Source organism: Neltuma alba, unplaced genomic scaffold (genome assembly GCF_004799145.2).
Source record: "Neltuma alba isolate B1F8T4 unplaced genomic scaffold, ASM479914v2 tig00011022_pilon, whole genome shotgun sequence".
In the NCBI taxonomy this organism is placed as follows: Eukaryota; Viridiplantae; Streptophyta; class Magnoliopsida; order Fabales; family Fabaceae; genus Neltuma; species Neltuma alba.
Genome location: NW_021635775.1, coordinates 76,003 through 91,344, shown reverse-complemented (window position 1 = coordinate 91,344; position 15,342 = coordinate 76,003). Strand labels below are relative to the sequence as shown.

Here is a 15,342-nt window from a genome sequence, read left to right as displayed (position 1 = left end):
CATAAAAGGTTGCTAGTCTAGAACAGTTTTTACCATTGTGTAAAACCACCTCATTGTTCAGCTTCCTTGTTCCTTATTCAATGGCAAAGCTGCTGAGTTGGTAGAGTGCAATTTGCAAAAAATAAAAAGTCCAATAACCAACTTTAAGAAACACATGAATCAAAAAATAATGGTGCACATTTACCAACCACAAATTAAAATCAGCTTCAGTAAGTTTTTCACTCAATGCAGCTTTGGCAGGCCTGACTACCATCTTATTTTAGACTCAAATCCAACCACAAACAGAACATTAAAATTGAACCGATGATACACAAAGGGATGTGAATGAGAAACAAAGCATCCCGTAGGCGAGCAATCATTCAGCTTCAGGTAGTCACAAAAAGCAACAAAATATGCATCCATCAAAATAATCTTCATCTTCATTCACCCAATAAGACTCTATTTACATGGGACTCCTTTTCATTGACAGCAAATTATTACATTCACTCAATAATCTTTTATTCACCCAATAAGACTCTATTTACATGGGACTCCTTTTCATTGACAGCCATATTTGATTCTCACATAGAGGGACTTCAACTTCTCTTCCAGAGTCCAGTTCAATTTCCCAATCTTGGCTGTCTCTTCTCCCTTCATCCTCAACCTCTTCATCATCCCCACTTCAATTGCCTCTACAATCCTCTTGGCTTGCCTTTTCTGCTTCTCATCTAAGACCACCCTCATGTTTTCCATCTATAACTGATTCCACAAGAAGAGACAATAAAGCAATAGTGAGAGAGAAAGAGATGAAGAGAAGCCTAGGGAGAGTAGAGATGCACAACTGATGTGTAAGAAGAAAAGAGATCTCTCTCTCAATCCTAATTCTGGGCCTCTTCTCATCCTTGGATTGAAAGAAGGAGCTAGGCACAACCACTAATTCTCCTCTTTTCCAGTGATGTGAGGGAGAAGGTTTTATGTGAAATCCTTTCCCATCTATGCAGAAAATATTACTTATGTAGAAAATTTCCTCCCTTCTTTCCTTCTCCCTTGTCAGGTTTGGTGAAGAAAATAAGAAAATAAGAGGGAAAGGAAACAAATAACATTTGAATTTTAAATTTAAAGTGGAGTAGGTGTAGACGTGTAATGAGTATACAAGAAACTAGCAGCCTGACACCCAAGCAAAGTAAAAAAGAAAGGAAGCTGAAACGCTCTTCACGGAGGCCGAAAATATGATAGATGTGAACAATATTTGCACTTTCTTAGCCAACAGGAGAGAGAAAATTAAAAATGGAAAAAGCTCATCTTACAGATCCAAGCAATCTCATAATAAAAGATCACGAAGCCCCATGCATGAGCGGGTACTGTTCACAGAGCTGTTACTATTCATAGCACAGTAAAATGAGTGAGGAGCCATTATGAATAAGAAAATGGTTCAGCTTGGCTTTGATTTTTATTTATTGTATATATAGATCTAAGGGGGTGTTTTGATGAAACCAAACCATAGTTTGAAGAATAGCTTTTGGAGAATAGATTTTGAGGAGGATAGATTTGGTGAAAAATAGATTTTGTGAAAAAGTAATTTTGAGAATTAAGAGTGTTTGGATAGTTGTTATCAGAAGTATTTTTTACATGTGTAAATTATTAAAAAGGGTATAAGTTAATATGATAATTATATAAGGGATAGATTTTATAATATATTTTGACTTGAAAAAAATAAAATTGTTAATAAAATAATTTTTACTAACATAATTAATAATATAATTAATAAATAATTAATATGTATATATATATATATATTTATAAAACATAATATTAAATAATATAGATTTTGAATGAAGAAAGGGCGAAGAGGCGAGCTAAATATTGGTCAGATTTGAGCTGGGTGAAAAAGAGAATAATCACTCCAAAGTGTCGGCCAGCAAAGTGAAGGAAGAAGGGTGTTTTTGGTCAATGACTATTGCCTCTAATTATCACTCCACCTCACTCAAATTTTTCTACCCAAAACCGACAAATTTCTGCTTCTGATAAAACCATGATTTCACCTGGAACCACGGTTTGGGAATTTTTAAGCCTGTTTGGATGACATTTTATGCAAATCATGGTTTTGCTTTCCAAACCATAGTTTGCTCTGTCATCCAAATAGGCCCTAAGTTAATTTTATCAATTACTAACTTTGGCTTGATCGTAAGTTTGAGATAACAATATTAACATATAAGATCAACCATTCCATTTATGATCACCTCTACCTCTCTTCTTTTTAATTGCTCAAGATGACAACACCCGCTTCTTTCCTAACTTGTACTGTGTGCTAAAACATAACAACTATTGTGAGTTTATTTTAGTGGTGTTTAAATAAAATATTATAATTGTAATAGAAAGAATTTGCCACATTTTTGTGAAAAAACCAAGAGGTAAACATAGATGTACATACCACTTGTTATGATTAGTTGATTTTAGAAAATATAACAGTTTAGTCAATAAATACTAGATTTTTTTATTCTTACGTGTTCAAAAAAATATTATTACTATACATTCTTTTCTTTTCCTTCTAATCCCTTATATTGCAAGTGAAAATAAATTCTAAACACTTTAAAACATAATATAAGCTTTTAAATAGTTTCAAAAGATTATACATGAACTTGGAGGATAGACTTTTTTAAGCCCATTTAAAAAACGTACATTTTTTTTTTTGGTTGCCCACCCAGTTCACCGGAGCTTTACTCCGACTACATCTGGATTCGACCCGTGTCGCGTACTTGGCTGTGGTGGGTAAGTCTCCCAACGGGGATTTCTGCATACGCTGAGGCTCGAACTCGAGACCTCGCTTAAGCGGTACCAAGCCGCTTACCACTTGAACCAACCCCCGTTGGTAAAAAAAAAAACATACATTTTAAATATAGGGCTTGTAAAATCTTTCGCAAGCTTGCTCAAGCTCAAACCTTTAAAAAAAACTATTCGCAGGCTTAGGCTTTAAATATCTGAGCCTACTTAACTAAAACCTACCCAGCCTATTTCCATCTCTAGTCATCCCATAAACAAGCCTGAATCTAATGAGCTATGACTCAAAATTTTCAGCGACAAACTATGTAGATTTGAAACCGAAGCATGAGAAATACATTATATTATATGTAATAAACCAAAAATCATACTGTCTTCTATTGTGCGATCATTCTTCCCCGCAGTAGTCGAGGAACATAACATCCTACAACTAATAAATCTAGAAGGAGAACTTCCAAACCAATAGAATGAGAATTCCCGAAGGGCAGAATCTCTTCAACTCGGAGGAGGCGGCGGCTGCATGGAGGATTGAGGAAATGAAGGGGGCCGCATGCCCTGTTGCTGTGGTGGAGGAGGCGGCGGTGGACGCCAAACAGGTTGCTGGCCTGTCATTGCAGCTGGTGGTGGAAGAGGCCTTGGGGGAGCTGGTATGGCTTGCGGAGGAGGAGGGGGCGGCATACTCGAGTGAGGTGGCCTGAACTGCTGCTGGATTGGAGGCGGAGGCATTACAGGCGGTGGAATTGATTGACCTGGTTGCTGCTGATGCCATGCTTGTTGAGGGGCTACTGGCATAGGTGGAAATGGTGCAGCTTGAGGAGGTGGCGGTCGAAGAGCGGGAATAGCAGGGGGAGCAACTCCATTAGCATAGGGACGAGGAGGCTGAGCAGCGATGGCACCATTAGCCTGAGGAACATTGGGCAGTGTTGGAGGTCCGCTGGCAAACAAAGTGTGAGGCCTGCTTTTCTGGGCGCTTGGATTGCTGGCAGCCAGAACTCTTTCTGCATCACAAAACCCATAAGAAGATAATTCAACAGAAGATAAAGATCTGTGCAGGTAAAAGGATCACCTGCTGGAGTGCCGTGCCTTTCCCCTTTGGTGTCTTTCTTGTATGCATAAGACACTGTTATTTGACGATTGCAAAGATATTGTCCATTCATTGCCTAAGGTAGAAAAAATCAGATATTAGTAACGTAGGTAAGCATCAATAGTAGAAAAGTTGCATGCTAATAGGTAAGGCTCCCCGATCAAAACTTGACATATGTACTTTTTCTTAACACACTAAGTATTAACATATACCAATAGTGTTAGATCACCGTGAAAAAACTCTCTAAGAATCCTAACCTCAAAATCAACTCTCCCTACCCTAATGCCCAAAGTCGAATAGAGTTGCAGCATTCATATTTTGTTATTGTTTCAGTCATCATCATATAAGAGTAGCAACGATATATCCTTATCCTTCAAAGCATGAGGAGATCATTTGTGAGGAAAAGAGGGACAATTTCAGATTCTAACAATAAATTTTGGTTTAATGTGCTACATGAATTGTGGAATTCAACATGCTTTGGAAAATAAACAAGAATTATATGATTAAATATGTTTGTCTTACAGTTTGTAAAAGTAAATTTGCCAAACTGACATTCAAAACAGTGGAAGCAGCTCTCACTTGCGTTTTCTAAACTAATTTTTCCATGGCTTTTTAAGTTTTCAAACAAGAAAGAAAGAGAAAATTTCTATCCAGACAAAGGTTGGAGTGGAAGTTAGTTTATCAAAAGGACTTTTGGGGTACCAAAAGCGGGCAACCAAACCCCCCTAACTTGAGTGGTTAAGGCGAAGAGGGATGAAGATTGCGCAGTTGAAGTGGTGAAAGAAAAAAGGGGAGATGAGGATTAGGGATCTAGGTTTGAAGAGTTAAGCCCATCAGGGAATAAAAGGGTGAACTACATTGATAGCCTCTCCATGAGAAACCAAGCCAATGGAAGAGGAAGATAGTATTTAGCAGAGGCTTTTTTTTTTTTTCCTTTTTTATTCCAGCAAATATGCAGAGACTGCAACTCTATACTCGACTATGATGATAAAGGGAAGCAACTGGGATTTTTAGAATTATTATCTTTTTAAAGGTAAGCTAACGCAGTTAGTTACATAATAATGTCTAAGATGGTACGTTTTTCAAATGTCCAAGTGTCAAATTTTGACTGAAGAACCTTACCTAAAATATACAAGGCAAAGTATACAAGTTACCCTATCCAATATTCCATAGTCAACACAGTATTTAACATTTTGTAACCTGCAATGTGATAGCAAAAATACAAAACGAACTACAGGCATATAAAATAAAAGGTAGACTGTTGCTAGCCACATCAAAATAAAACTGAAACTGTACACAATTATGTTTAAGCAGGAACAAAAATTTATGAAAGGAGTGGTTCATTCTTTAAACAATTATCAAACCAGAGACAAATATGCAGAAGTATCATCAATCAACAATGGCATACCTCAATAGCTGAATCAGATGCCTCAAATGAATCGTAGCTAATGAAACCAAATCCACGGGAATTTCCTGTTTCAGGATCTCTCATGATCTGCAATGGGAACCCTAGGCATCATCACATCATATGCTCATTTCTTGTAAACTCCCTCTCTAAGGATGGAGATTGCTCACAGTTAAATGATGTGCAAAGTATACCATGCATCAAATCAAAAATTTGAAACCGTAACAAAATTTAAACAAATACATGTCAACTACAACGGAAAGTTGAAAATTTCCAAGCGAAATGTGCAGTTAATCTTGCAGAGTAAAAACCATGCCCGTCTGATAAGGCTCTAACCCCTAAATATCACTCAACACAAATGGCCCATTTGTGGAGAGCATAGTGGAAGGAATCATTTTTATTGCAATATCTATTATCAATACTAAAAAATAGCCATTTTTAAATTATTTTTGTTCACAAGTACAGAAGATATTGTTTTTTTATCTACAAAATTACATTATTCATTATACTTTCTATTCTATTCCATTTCATTCTACATATCATAAAGCCACCAAGAGTTCAATAAGCAATTACATGACCTATATGAGGATACAGTGGTACAGCACTCTGAAGCATTAATACTTCACAAATGGTGCTGGAATCACATCCAATATGTGTTTGAGACTCATCAAAAGCAAGTACTTCATATTGCACACAACACTACATAGGTTGTTGCATCCCATGACAACGAAAATATCCAGACATCAAAGGGTGGCATATCTAAATAGAAGACAAAAAGAGATAGAAGCAGTTCTCAGAGAATAAGAAAGGGAATAGATGGTTATTATCAACCCCAACACTAATATTTGTTTTTTTAAAGTTAAGTGGAAGAAAGTTCTAACAAGCCGAGGTTGACCGCGGAGGCAGCCTGGTTTGCTACAAAATTTTCTAAATATACAAACGTTAGTGTTACAACGACGAACCATAGGAAAAGGAAGAAGCACAGTAAGTAAATGCTAGTCGTTGGATATACTTTCTAAAATGACACAAATGTGATGCAATAAAATAATGAAAGATTTAAAGAGAATAACCTTGGGATTAGTAACAATTACTCCAAAGGCACTAAACGTATCATACAAGAGTTTCTCATCCACATCCTGCATCAACAGGGCCCATTGAAAGGTTAGATACCAAAGTTCATCATATTAGGATTTGTTAAACATGTAAATAAGACTTACAGGATCAAGGTTTCCAATGAAAAGGTTTGCTCCCACATCCAAGCTCTTTTTGTCTTGGGAAGCCTAGAGCCAGAAAATGTTAAATCAATACTCTTACACAAGAAGGATTTTGACATGAATACAAACACAGCATGACTCCTACAGTGGCACATAGAAACTCAACCGATGTTGTTAAAGGTGCCAACCTTTGCACCCAAGGTGCAGAGACGAGGCACAGAACACCCTCAGAGGTGATGGGTTTACTCAAGTGCTCGCCTTTGGGCACCTTGTATGATAATAGAGAACCCATTTAAAGTTCAGCTATTTTTATAAAATATGGGGTAAGATATGGAAATTTATATGATCAAATATTAAAACAGTCTTGTAATAGCTTATGATTTAGATGACTGCAACATTAATCAATGTTTTCTTCATATGACACAACTTGTCATAGTATTTATTTTGAAGGTTAAGTAAATTTACATTTATCTATGATTTTCAGTCTATAAATTAGTATTTTCAGATGATAGCACCATGCACCTCGCACTTTGTGTGCACCTTTTGCCTTTAACAACATTGAACAACACTAAATTGGGGGAAAACAAAAAAACGGAGGAAAAATGTCAAAGGCTAAATCAACTAGATATATGCACGACGAAGCTTCAAACAAAGATACATGTAAATATGAAAGGGAACACTATTTCAAGGACATGAAAATCGTCATAATAAGATTAGTGATCATTATATAAATAATAAAAATACCATGAAGATAATTCAGAGCTATAAACAGATTAAGGTGACAATATCCATAATAAAATTTTTAAGTTAACGCTCCACTATATCATTATTATTATTCATCATTTGAGACTTTGAATGCCTGGCCAAATAAAAAAAAAAAAAAAGAAAGTTTGAACGTAAATATGCAGGAAAATAAATAAAAGGCAAACATCAGACAGCAGCAAGGGCAATTAAGCTACAAATTTAGTCAATTGTATGCTGCATAACATGGAGATTTCAGCACTTTATGTCTTCATTACGTAGATGACCGACTTGTAAAATTGATTGCTTAAAGCACCCAGAATGTGTTCAATCTAGGTCATACATGTGCTTATATATCATCTGAAATGTGTCCAGTCTTGAATTTATTTGTTATGCTCTGACCAATAGAATACATTTTTGGCATAATAGGCAGGTTTATCATCAGTCTGTGCCCAAATTGTGTTCAAAATATAACTTCTACTGAAGAAGGTGCATCATATTTCTACATTGCAGACTACGTATTTAGCATTAGGCTGACAGGATTCTCTAATACCGATGTTTCTGTATTTTGAAATATGTTTTCCAGTACAATGAGAGAGATATCTCAATGCCTTCTCTTAAACTACATGTTTTCATTCTTGACACCATATTCTCTTAAATTCACACATTAATACATTTCAAGAACATATTGCAGAAACACAGGAAAAACAATTGATCAATGATGCTAACTGATTCAAATATAGCACAAAGCACAGGGAAAGAAAGGAGACAGTCACAGAATGAGCCTAATACCTTATTTACACGTATTGGTTTTCCATAAAGCTTAATCATATTAAGAACCTTGATGGCCTGCAATAATGTAAAATGGGAAGAACATAATGACAAATATCCAAACACTGAAAGCAGCAGGTAGCACAAGAGTGGTCGCAACTTGCACATTGAACAAGCAAAGACAAGATTATAGTACTTCAGAATACTCACATAGTCAGCATCTTCTTCGCTCCGGAATTCAACAAAACCATAACCTTGATGTTGGTTAGTCACTCTGTCTTTGGGAACATAGACATTAACTGAAACAAAGTAAAGGAAAAGAAGGTACAGATTGAATCTCAAATATTCTACAAAAATTTAAAAAAGGACACCAGCGGGCCAATCTTATAGCCAGTAGAACACCAGCTAGGTTGCAACATAATAGAATCCAATTTAATGTTACAGAAGGTTTAGGTGAAATAAACTTCCTCGGTAGGAGTAAGCAAAATTACGAAATTTACTTCATAAGGGACAAGAGAAATGAACAGCAGACCTATCTTATAACCATACGTAATATAACTAAAATAATCAGAAAACTGATGGTATCAATCCAAAGGACAACAATATCATACTAGAAGCAATAACAAATGGAATGATTGAATAATACATGGGAAAACCAAACATACCAACTGGACCTGCCTGAACAAATAGCTCCCATAGTAACTCCTCGGACACCTGGCAAGAGGAGTGGAAGAAATTCAGTTAGTCATTGACTTATTGCAGCTAGACATAATATAAGCTTCAAAATAACAAAGGCGAGAACGTACAAAGCCTAACTTCTCAGGAAAAAGAAAAATAAGTCACAAAATATTGTTTTAGCTGTATGAGGTCAAAGACCTATTCAACTGGACTGCTGGAAGGTTCATTAACATTAGTTCATTCGCAAATGACTTTAAAGTGGCCAAGACATATGAACAGGTAAAAGTTCCCAGTATGCAAATGTTCTCCCAATCGCCCCTAATATAAGTGTAGAACATCGGCGTGCTAGTTCATAAATTAGTACATGAACCCTGTGTGAAAAGTCAGTTCTACAATTGTGTATTTCCCATTAGAAAAGCATATCTCTAAGGATTGCGCAAAATTTGTGAATTCCAACATTCATAAAGCTAGAAATCAACTCTTGTCCTCTTGCTATATCATTGCTACAAACCCTAGTTGTTCACTTCGTGGGCAGTGAAAGTAAATTTCCAAGAAAGATAATTTCAGTTGCAAAGACGAACCATCTTAATCAGCTTCAAAGTGTCAAAAGAAGAATGGTTCACTTAACAGCAGCTTAAAAATAAAAGTTGAACACTGATAAAACTTCAGTTAAGCCTCCTTACCAAAAGAGACAGCCGAAGTAAGATTAGATAAATAGGAGCTATACCAGATAAGACCGAAAGTATTAAAGAGGCTGAAAGAGGAAGGAGATAAGAACCTGGGGGTCGAGATTGCCAACATAAGCAGTCGCATCTTGATTCCTCTCTGCGGAGTGTTGACCCAGCAAGTTTGCCCCTACACCGGGCGCTATTCGAGTCGTCATCACACCCTACACAGAAGCCCCCTCTCCGGCTCTTCCTTTCTCGATTTCCAGTAACCACAAGGTACGGACTCTGTAACCCCAACAAGGCGAAAATGAGGAAGTTGGCTTGTGACTCAAACTCACAAAGGACTTGAGATTATTCGTGCGTGTTTTCCTTTTTCGGCCAAACAGATTATTCGTGCTTGTTTGGATCTGCGTTTTCGAAGCCCAAAACGCAGTTAGCTACCCAAAACTCAGTTTAGCTACATGAAAACTAGACACGAAAATAGGTCAGGCAAGGTCAAGTTTTGATAGAATAGGGCTGAGCCTATAATAATAACCTAAAGCCTGAGTTTAAACCTGAGCTTAAACGTAGGCTTTTTTTAAGGCTCAAGTTTGAGTCTTTCAAAGGTCTGATCAAGTTTGAAGCTTTTTTAAAGGCCTACTTACAATGTAAGCATCTAGAAAAACTTCATGTTTTAGGTTTTAAAGTCCATAAGTAGGCTTTGAGCCTACTAAAACTAACATGTACATGGGCTTTTGGGAGGCTTCAAAGCCTACATATTTACAAATTGGCCAACATGTACGTAGGCTTTTGAGAGGCTTCAAAGCCTACGTATTTACAAATGGTATATTTTAAATAGGCTTAAAGTCTACTTAAAATCTATATATAATTAAAATAAAATATGATTTTTGTTACAAACAAATAATACTATCAGAATTTAACATAGATAATACAATATATCAAAATATTATAAAATAGTAGCATGAGCATGAAGCAAAAATTGAATAACACAATAATATCAATATTAAGATCTCATCTCGTGCTTAAAACCTACATATAATTAAAATAAAATCTAATTTTTAATACAAAAAATAATCCCGCTAGAATTCAATGCGAATAACACAATATATCAAAATATTATAAGATAACAGTATGACTATGAAATGAAAATTAAACAAATAACATCAGCATCAAGGTCTCAATACAATATCCTCTTGTTCAGATGGCTCCTGCATAATAAACAAATTAATTTAAATTAAATAATTAGTACAACACAAAATCCAACTAACATGATATAAATTTAAAAGTAAATTATGTTACATTATTTTCATACCTTTAATTTCCTTTTCAACCCATATTTGTGATGAAGCCAATCGTCTCCACATAAAAAATTTAAATAGATTCTTCGTTCAATCTAGCACAAAATTCATCAATCACTCTTCCTCCAGCACTAAATATGGACTCTAATGCCATAGTTGAGATAGGGACAGCTAATATATCAGAGGCCATCTTGGATAAAACTTTAAATTTTGTACTATTGTTCTTCCACCACTCTAAGGCACAAAATGATGAAGAATTAGAAGAAGGAATGTAAGGATCATCAGCAAGATAAGTTTCCAACTCTGATTTTGTAGGAGAAACTGAATGCATTTGACGAATCATGTTCAACATTCATTGCATTCATTTATCTTTTTGTTGTGCAGCAGTATTTGTGAAGGCAATGACATCAATATTCACTTCACCAGATGTAGAAGATAACTCTTCTCTACATAATTCCATATACTCAAGATATAATTCCTCCAATGCCTTTTTTACTTTTTCCACACATTTTGTGTAGCCTCACTTTCTGGTTTATTTATTAGGGGGAAACTTATCTCAATAGCATCAAATTTGATTCTTGGGTCCAAAATACTTGCAATAGCCATCAACAAATTGCATTCACCCCAATACTTGTCAAATTTTTCTTTCTTAGGTATTGCTATCTCATTCATGAAGATGTCAGGAGACTCTATTGCCTCATCAATCACATGTTTCATCCCATAAACTTCAGCAAGATATAAATTAGTAGTGGGGTATTCACTACTTGAAATAACATGAGTGGCATCATTGAAAACTTCTAAAAGGTGACAAACCTTCTCAATCTTTTCCCAATGCTTAGGATCCAGTGCATAAGTATAATGTGGTTCTTTTTCGTTGTAGGCTGAAAAGGTATGCTTGAATTTCATTGATGTTATCAACATCAAGAATGTAGAGTTCCATCTTGTAGGACAATTAAGAATGACTTTTCTTTCTTTCAAACCCTTTAACTCTACAACTTCACAAAAAGATTTCAGCCTTGCATTTGAAGCATTTATAAATTTGACACTTTTACGAGCTTTATAAATGATATCTTTAATGGTATTTAGGCCATCTTGTACCAATAAATTTAAAATATGTGCACAACATCTAACATAAAATAGTTGTCTATCCAAAACCAACTTATTACTCAGTTGCAAATTTTCCTTCAAATTTCTCAAGCAAGAATCATTATAGCTGGCATTATCAACAAAAATGGAGAATATTTTATTCTCAATACCTTATGATCTCAAACATTTAAAAATTATGTTTGCTATATCTACTCCTCATCTTGGAGCAGGCACTTTGATAAAACTCAAAACTCCTTTGAAAATTCCACATGGCATCAACAAAGTGGCTAGTACCAACCATTTATTCAGCTACTTGATGACTTGGCTTCCACATGTCTGTTGTAATGCTAACCTTGCTCACATTCTTTAATATATTTTTCAAAGTATTCTCTTCAACCTCATACAATTTGAGACAATCACTTCATGTTGTCTTATGGCTGACTTTTCTAAACTCTAGATTTGCATATTCAAAGGCTCACATCAAAACTTCATCTTCTGCCATATTAAAAGTGCGTTCATGCATCATGATGGCTACAGCAAAGATTTCTCTCATCTTTTTCTTGGAGTATTTACTACTGGAATAATAAAAGGATTAAGTCCTGATTCACTTGATTGGTGAAATGATATGGTAGTTTGCTTATTTTGCTGAGAGATAAACAGCTTCTATTGCAAGCATTTTTCTAAATGCGTCTTGAGATGACTAGTACTAGCTCCACTTCCACCAGTAGCTAGCTTTTCTTTACAATACAAGCCTCTGAAGTTTTTGGCCCTTCTTGGCGATAACAGATGTTTCTTCATCCATAGTAGCTAGTTGTTGAGAGGTAAAATTGTTATTTTCTATTGCATTACTTAAAAGAGATGTAATGTCTGCCAATTTGTGGTTCAGATTGGGCACCTTGAGGTTGAGAAGGACATTTCAAGAACTTATCCTATATAAAAATAATAAAAATATCATATTCTAATAAAATAAACAAATAAATAAAAGAAATAATCAAAATAAAAAAATAAAAAATTCATAATCATGCTTTATTTCTCACCTAAGGAGGCCTTATTATTACCAAGGTTGCTATAATACTTAAAAAAGCATGAAAAATAATATGTTTGTTAAAATAGTGCCATTTCAAGTGTTCTACTAACAAATAAGAGGCTTTATCATTGCCACTCTCTATGTCAAGAAAACACATTCTGTGTATGGGGAAAAAAGTTCCAACAGGTACTCTTTAATCAAATAAAATAATCAAAATGTAAATAAATTCTAAATAACATAAATCAAAATAGAAGAAAGACGGTGTGCTAATATAAGAGAACTTTGAAAAAGCAACTCTAAGAGAAGTAGGGGACCACTTTCAATTTTTTGGTTTGTCATCATTCAAATAAAATAATCAACAAAAAAAACAAGTTTCAAATAAAGCAGACCAAATTATAAAGATAGACCATATATGCCAATATAATAAAACCTTGAAAAGACAACTCTCAAGGCGACCACTTTCTACTTTTTGCTTTCTCTAATGGGTTTGTCTCTAATCATCACAATATATTATATATTCAAAACATGTAGAACGAAGTTCTAGTCAATTTTTGTTATATAATCGTCAACAAAGAAAGATTGACAAAGAGACTTGGAATGCTTACTAGAAAATAGAAAAGTTACTTGAAGCACAAGAGTTACCTATCACAATGGAGAGAGAAAATAATAGTTATAGCGATAGATTGACGATAAGAAAATTGCAAAAAGCACTTTACATCTGCAAGACGGTGACTAAGTAGAGCATGAAGTGACAGACTAACGATTAGGTTTCAAGTTTAGGTTGAATTTTCATAATAAACCAAAAGGGAGTCATCACAATTCAAATGGACAAGGGTAGTATTGTAATTCACTAATTATAATTATATCTATAAATTAAAAGATAAGAAAAAAAATATAAATATAATTATACTCTTTATGCCTAACAGGCCAGGCCTAAAGGCTTACAGGCCAAGCTTTAACAAAATAAGATTGGCCTATTTACATAATGAGGCTTTTAAATAGGCCTTGGCTTGGCCTTTTTAATAAACAAGCTAGGCCTTAACCAAGCGAGGCAATAGGCCCCTTGATAAGGGCCTAGTCTATTTCCACCCCTAATGAAAACTAAACAAGATAGTACAAACAGCGTTCCATACTCCCTCCTTTAAAATTTGTTAATGAAGAAGCAGCTCATGATATCCATTGAAAGAATTAATGGCAAAAAGAAGAAGAAGAAGAAGAAGAAGAAGAAATTCCATGACCACCAATGCCTCAACTTTTATCCGTCTCAACTTCTCCTCACCGTTCTAGTTTGAGATAAGAATTCTAGTTCTAAAAATGTGAATCAAGATAACCTTCTAATCCATTCCAACCAAGCCGATCACTGAAATCAGCTCCATTGTGGCTACAGACACAATTCATTGTTCATAAGGACCTTCATGGCTCATCTTAATAAATTTAAGAAAACATTTGGCTCTGGTCAACCCGTGATAAGGACATGGCTCATATTGGGCTTTGTGTATTATGATGTGAGGTTTTACAGTGGTAAAAGCTAAGTCCCAAAGTTTGAATATTTGAATGGTCCCGCCAAGGCATCCTCTTTCAAATTGTTCGTGACATGTGGTCTAATGCCTAGTTATTTAGTGTTTTCTTCGCATTCCATCCAAAGAAAACAGGTCTTCGTGGATGACTAGGTTTAATTAATGACCATTGATCATTAAAAATGCTGCCTGTTATGTGAGATTGAACGGGTCCTGTGGGAGTGACAACTATCCTGGATGAGGACACATTTAGCAATGAGTGTAGTTATGGTAAGATTTGTTTTGCTATTGTATGTGTTGTTGTCCTCTTTCTACTGAATGTCTTGTTTGTGCGGGTATATTTGAAGATAAAGATGCTACTATCCATTTATATATTTGGTTAGATTTTGCAGACTACCTTGTGCATTTCATTTGTTATAAATGGGATAATTTGTGGCTGGAGGTGATTCTCAATGTCCTCTTATAGTTATCATGTTGTTCTATGCAGCTACTTGAATTAAACGAGTTTGGTTGGTTCACCTACCCAAAATTGAATGCATTTATAGGCAGTTCTCCATTATACAAACTTAACATAGGGAATCATTTCTCTTCACGTCCATTTTGTTCGAACAGTCCAAAAATAATATTTGATGTCACACCTTACTTTAATACCCAATTTTATCAGATGTGGGAGCAAATTGGAGCCATTACTCAAGTCCTTAAGTTAGAAAAATTTGAACTTTTAAAACTTTCTCCTTGGGTTACTATTCATAAAAATCCTTAATTTCTCCAAACTTTGAAAAATCATAAGTTATTCTAGAAAAATGAAACAATATGGTTCCAAATCGTATTTGAAGCCTATAATGAGATCTTTAAGGGAAAAATATAATCATAATATGAATCCAAATCATGTGTGTCCAGTTTTCACGTCAAGATGTACTGTTCATTTGGTCATTTTTCCAATTTTCTAGGATTTATTCTCAACTTTGGAAAGGCATAACTCTTTGTACAAAACTCTAAATTTAATGAAATACCATTTGTTTTAAGGCTAAAAATATGATCTATTATACTGTTAAGTTTCATATCCAAACTCTATCATTGCTCAAATTTTGTATGG

At 35.0% G+C, this 15,342-nt stretch overlaps 1 protein-coding gene across 1 annotated transcript; it reads right to left on the bottom strand.

The window, feature by feature from the left end:
* Window positions 1-3,070: 3,070 nt before the first annotated feature.
* LOC114760807 (splicing factor 3B subunit 4) lies at window positions 3,071-9,619 on the bottom strand. The gene is made up of 9 exons (XM_028950096.1): window positions 9,429-9,619; window positions 8,638-8,686; window positions 8,183-8,271; window positions 7,994-8,050; window positions 6,464-6,526; window positions 6,317-6,382; window positions 5,250-5,336; window positions 3,824-3,917; window positions 3,071-3,755 (listed from the first exon to the last, which is right to left on the bottom strand). Exons 1-9 carry the CDS (start codon window positions 9,531-9,533, stop codon window positions 3,253-3,255), a joined length of 1,113 nt encoding a protein of 370 aa, XP_028805929.1. The 5' UTR covers window positions 9,534-9,619; the 3' UTR covers window positions 3,071-3,252.
* Between the last annotated feature and the right edge of the window lie 5,723 nt (window positions 9,620-15,342).

Bases quoted from the DNA above. Each gene is read 5' to 3' on its own strand.
- LOC114760807 (XM_028950096.1), bottom strand. From the start codon at position 9,533: ATGACGACTCGAATAGCGCCCGGTGTAGGGGCAAACTTGCTGGGTCAA. The intron at 8,687-9,428 runs GTTCTTATCTCC...TCCTCTTGCCAG, and splicing joins TTGGCAATCTCGACCCCCAG to GTGTCCGAGGAGTTACTATG. The intron at 8,272-8,637 runs GTATGTTTGGTT...ACTTTGTTTCAG, and splicing joins TGTTCAGGCAGGTCCAGTTG to TTAATGTCTATGTTCCCAAA.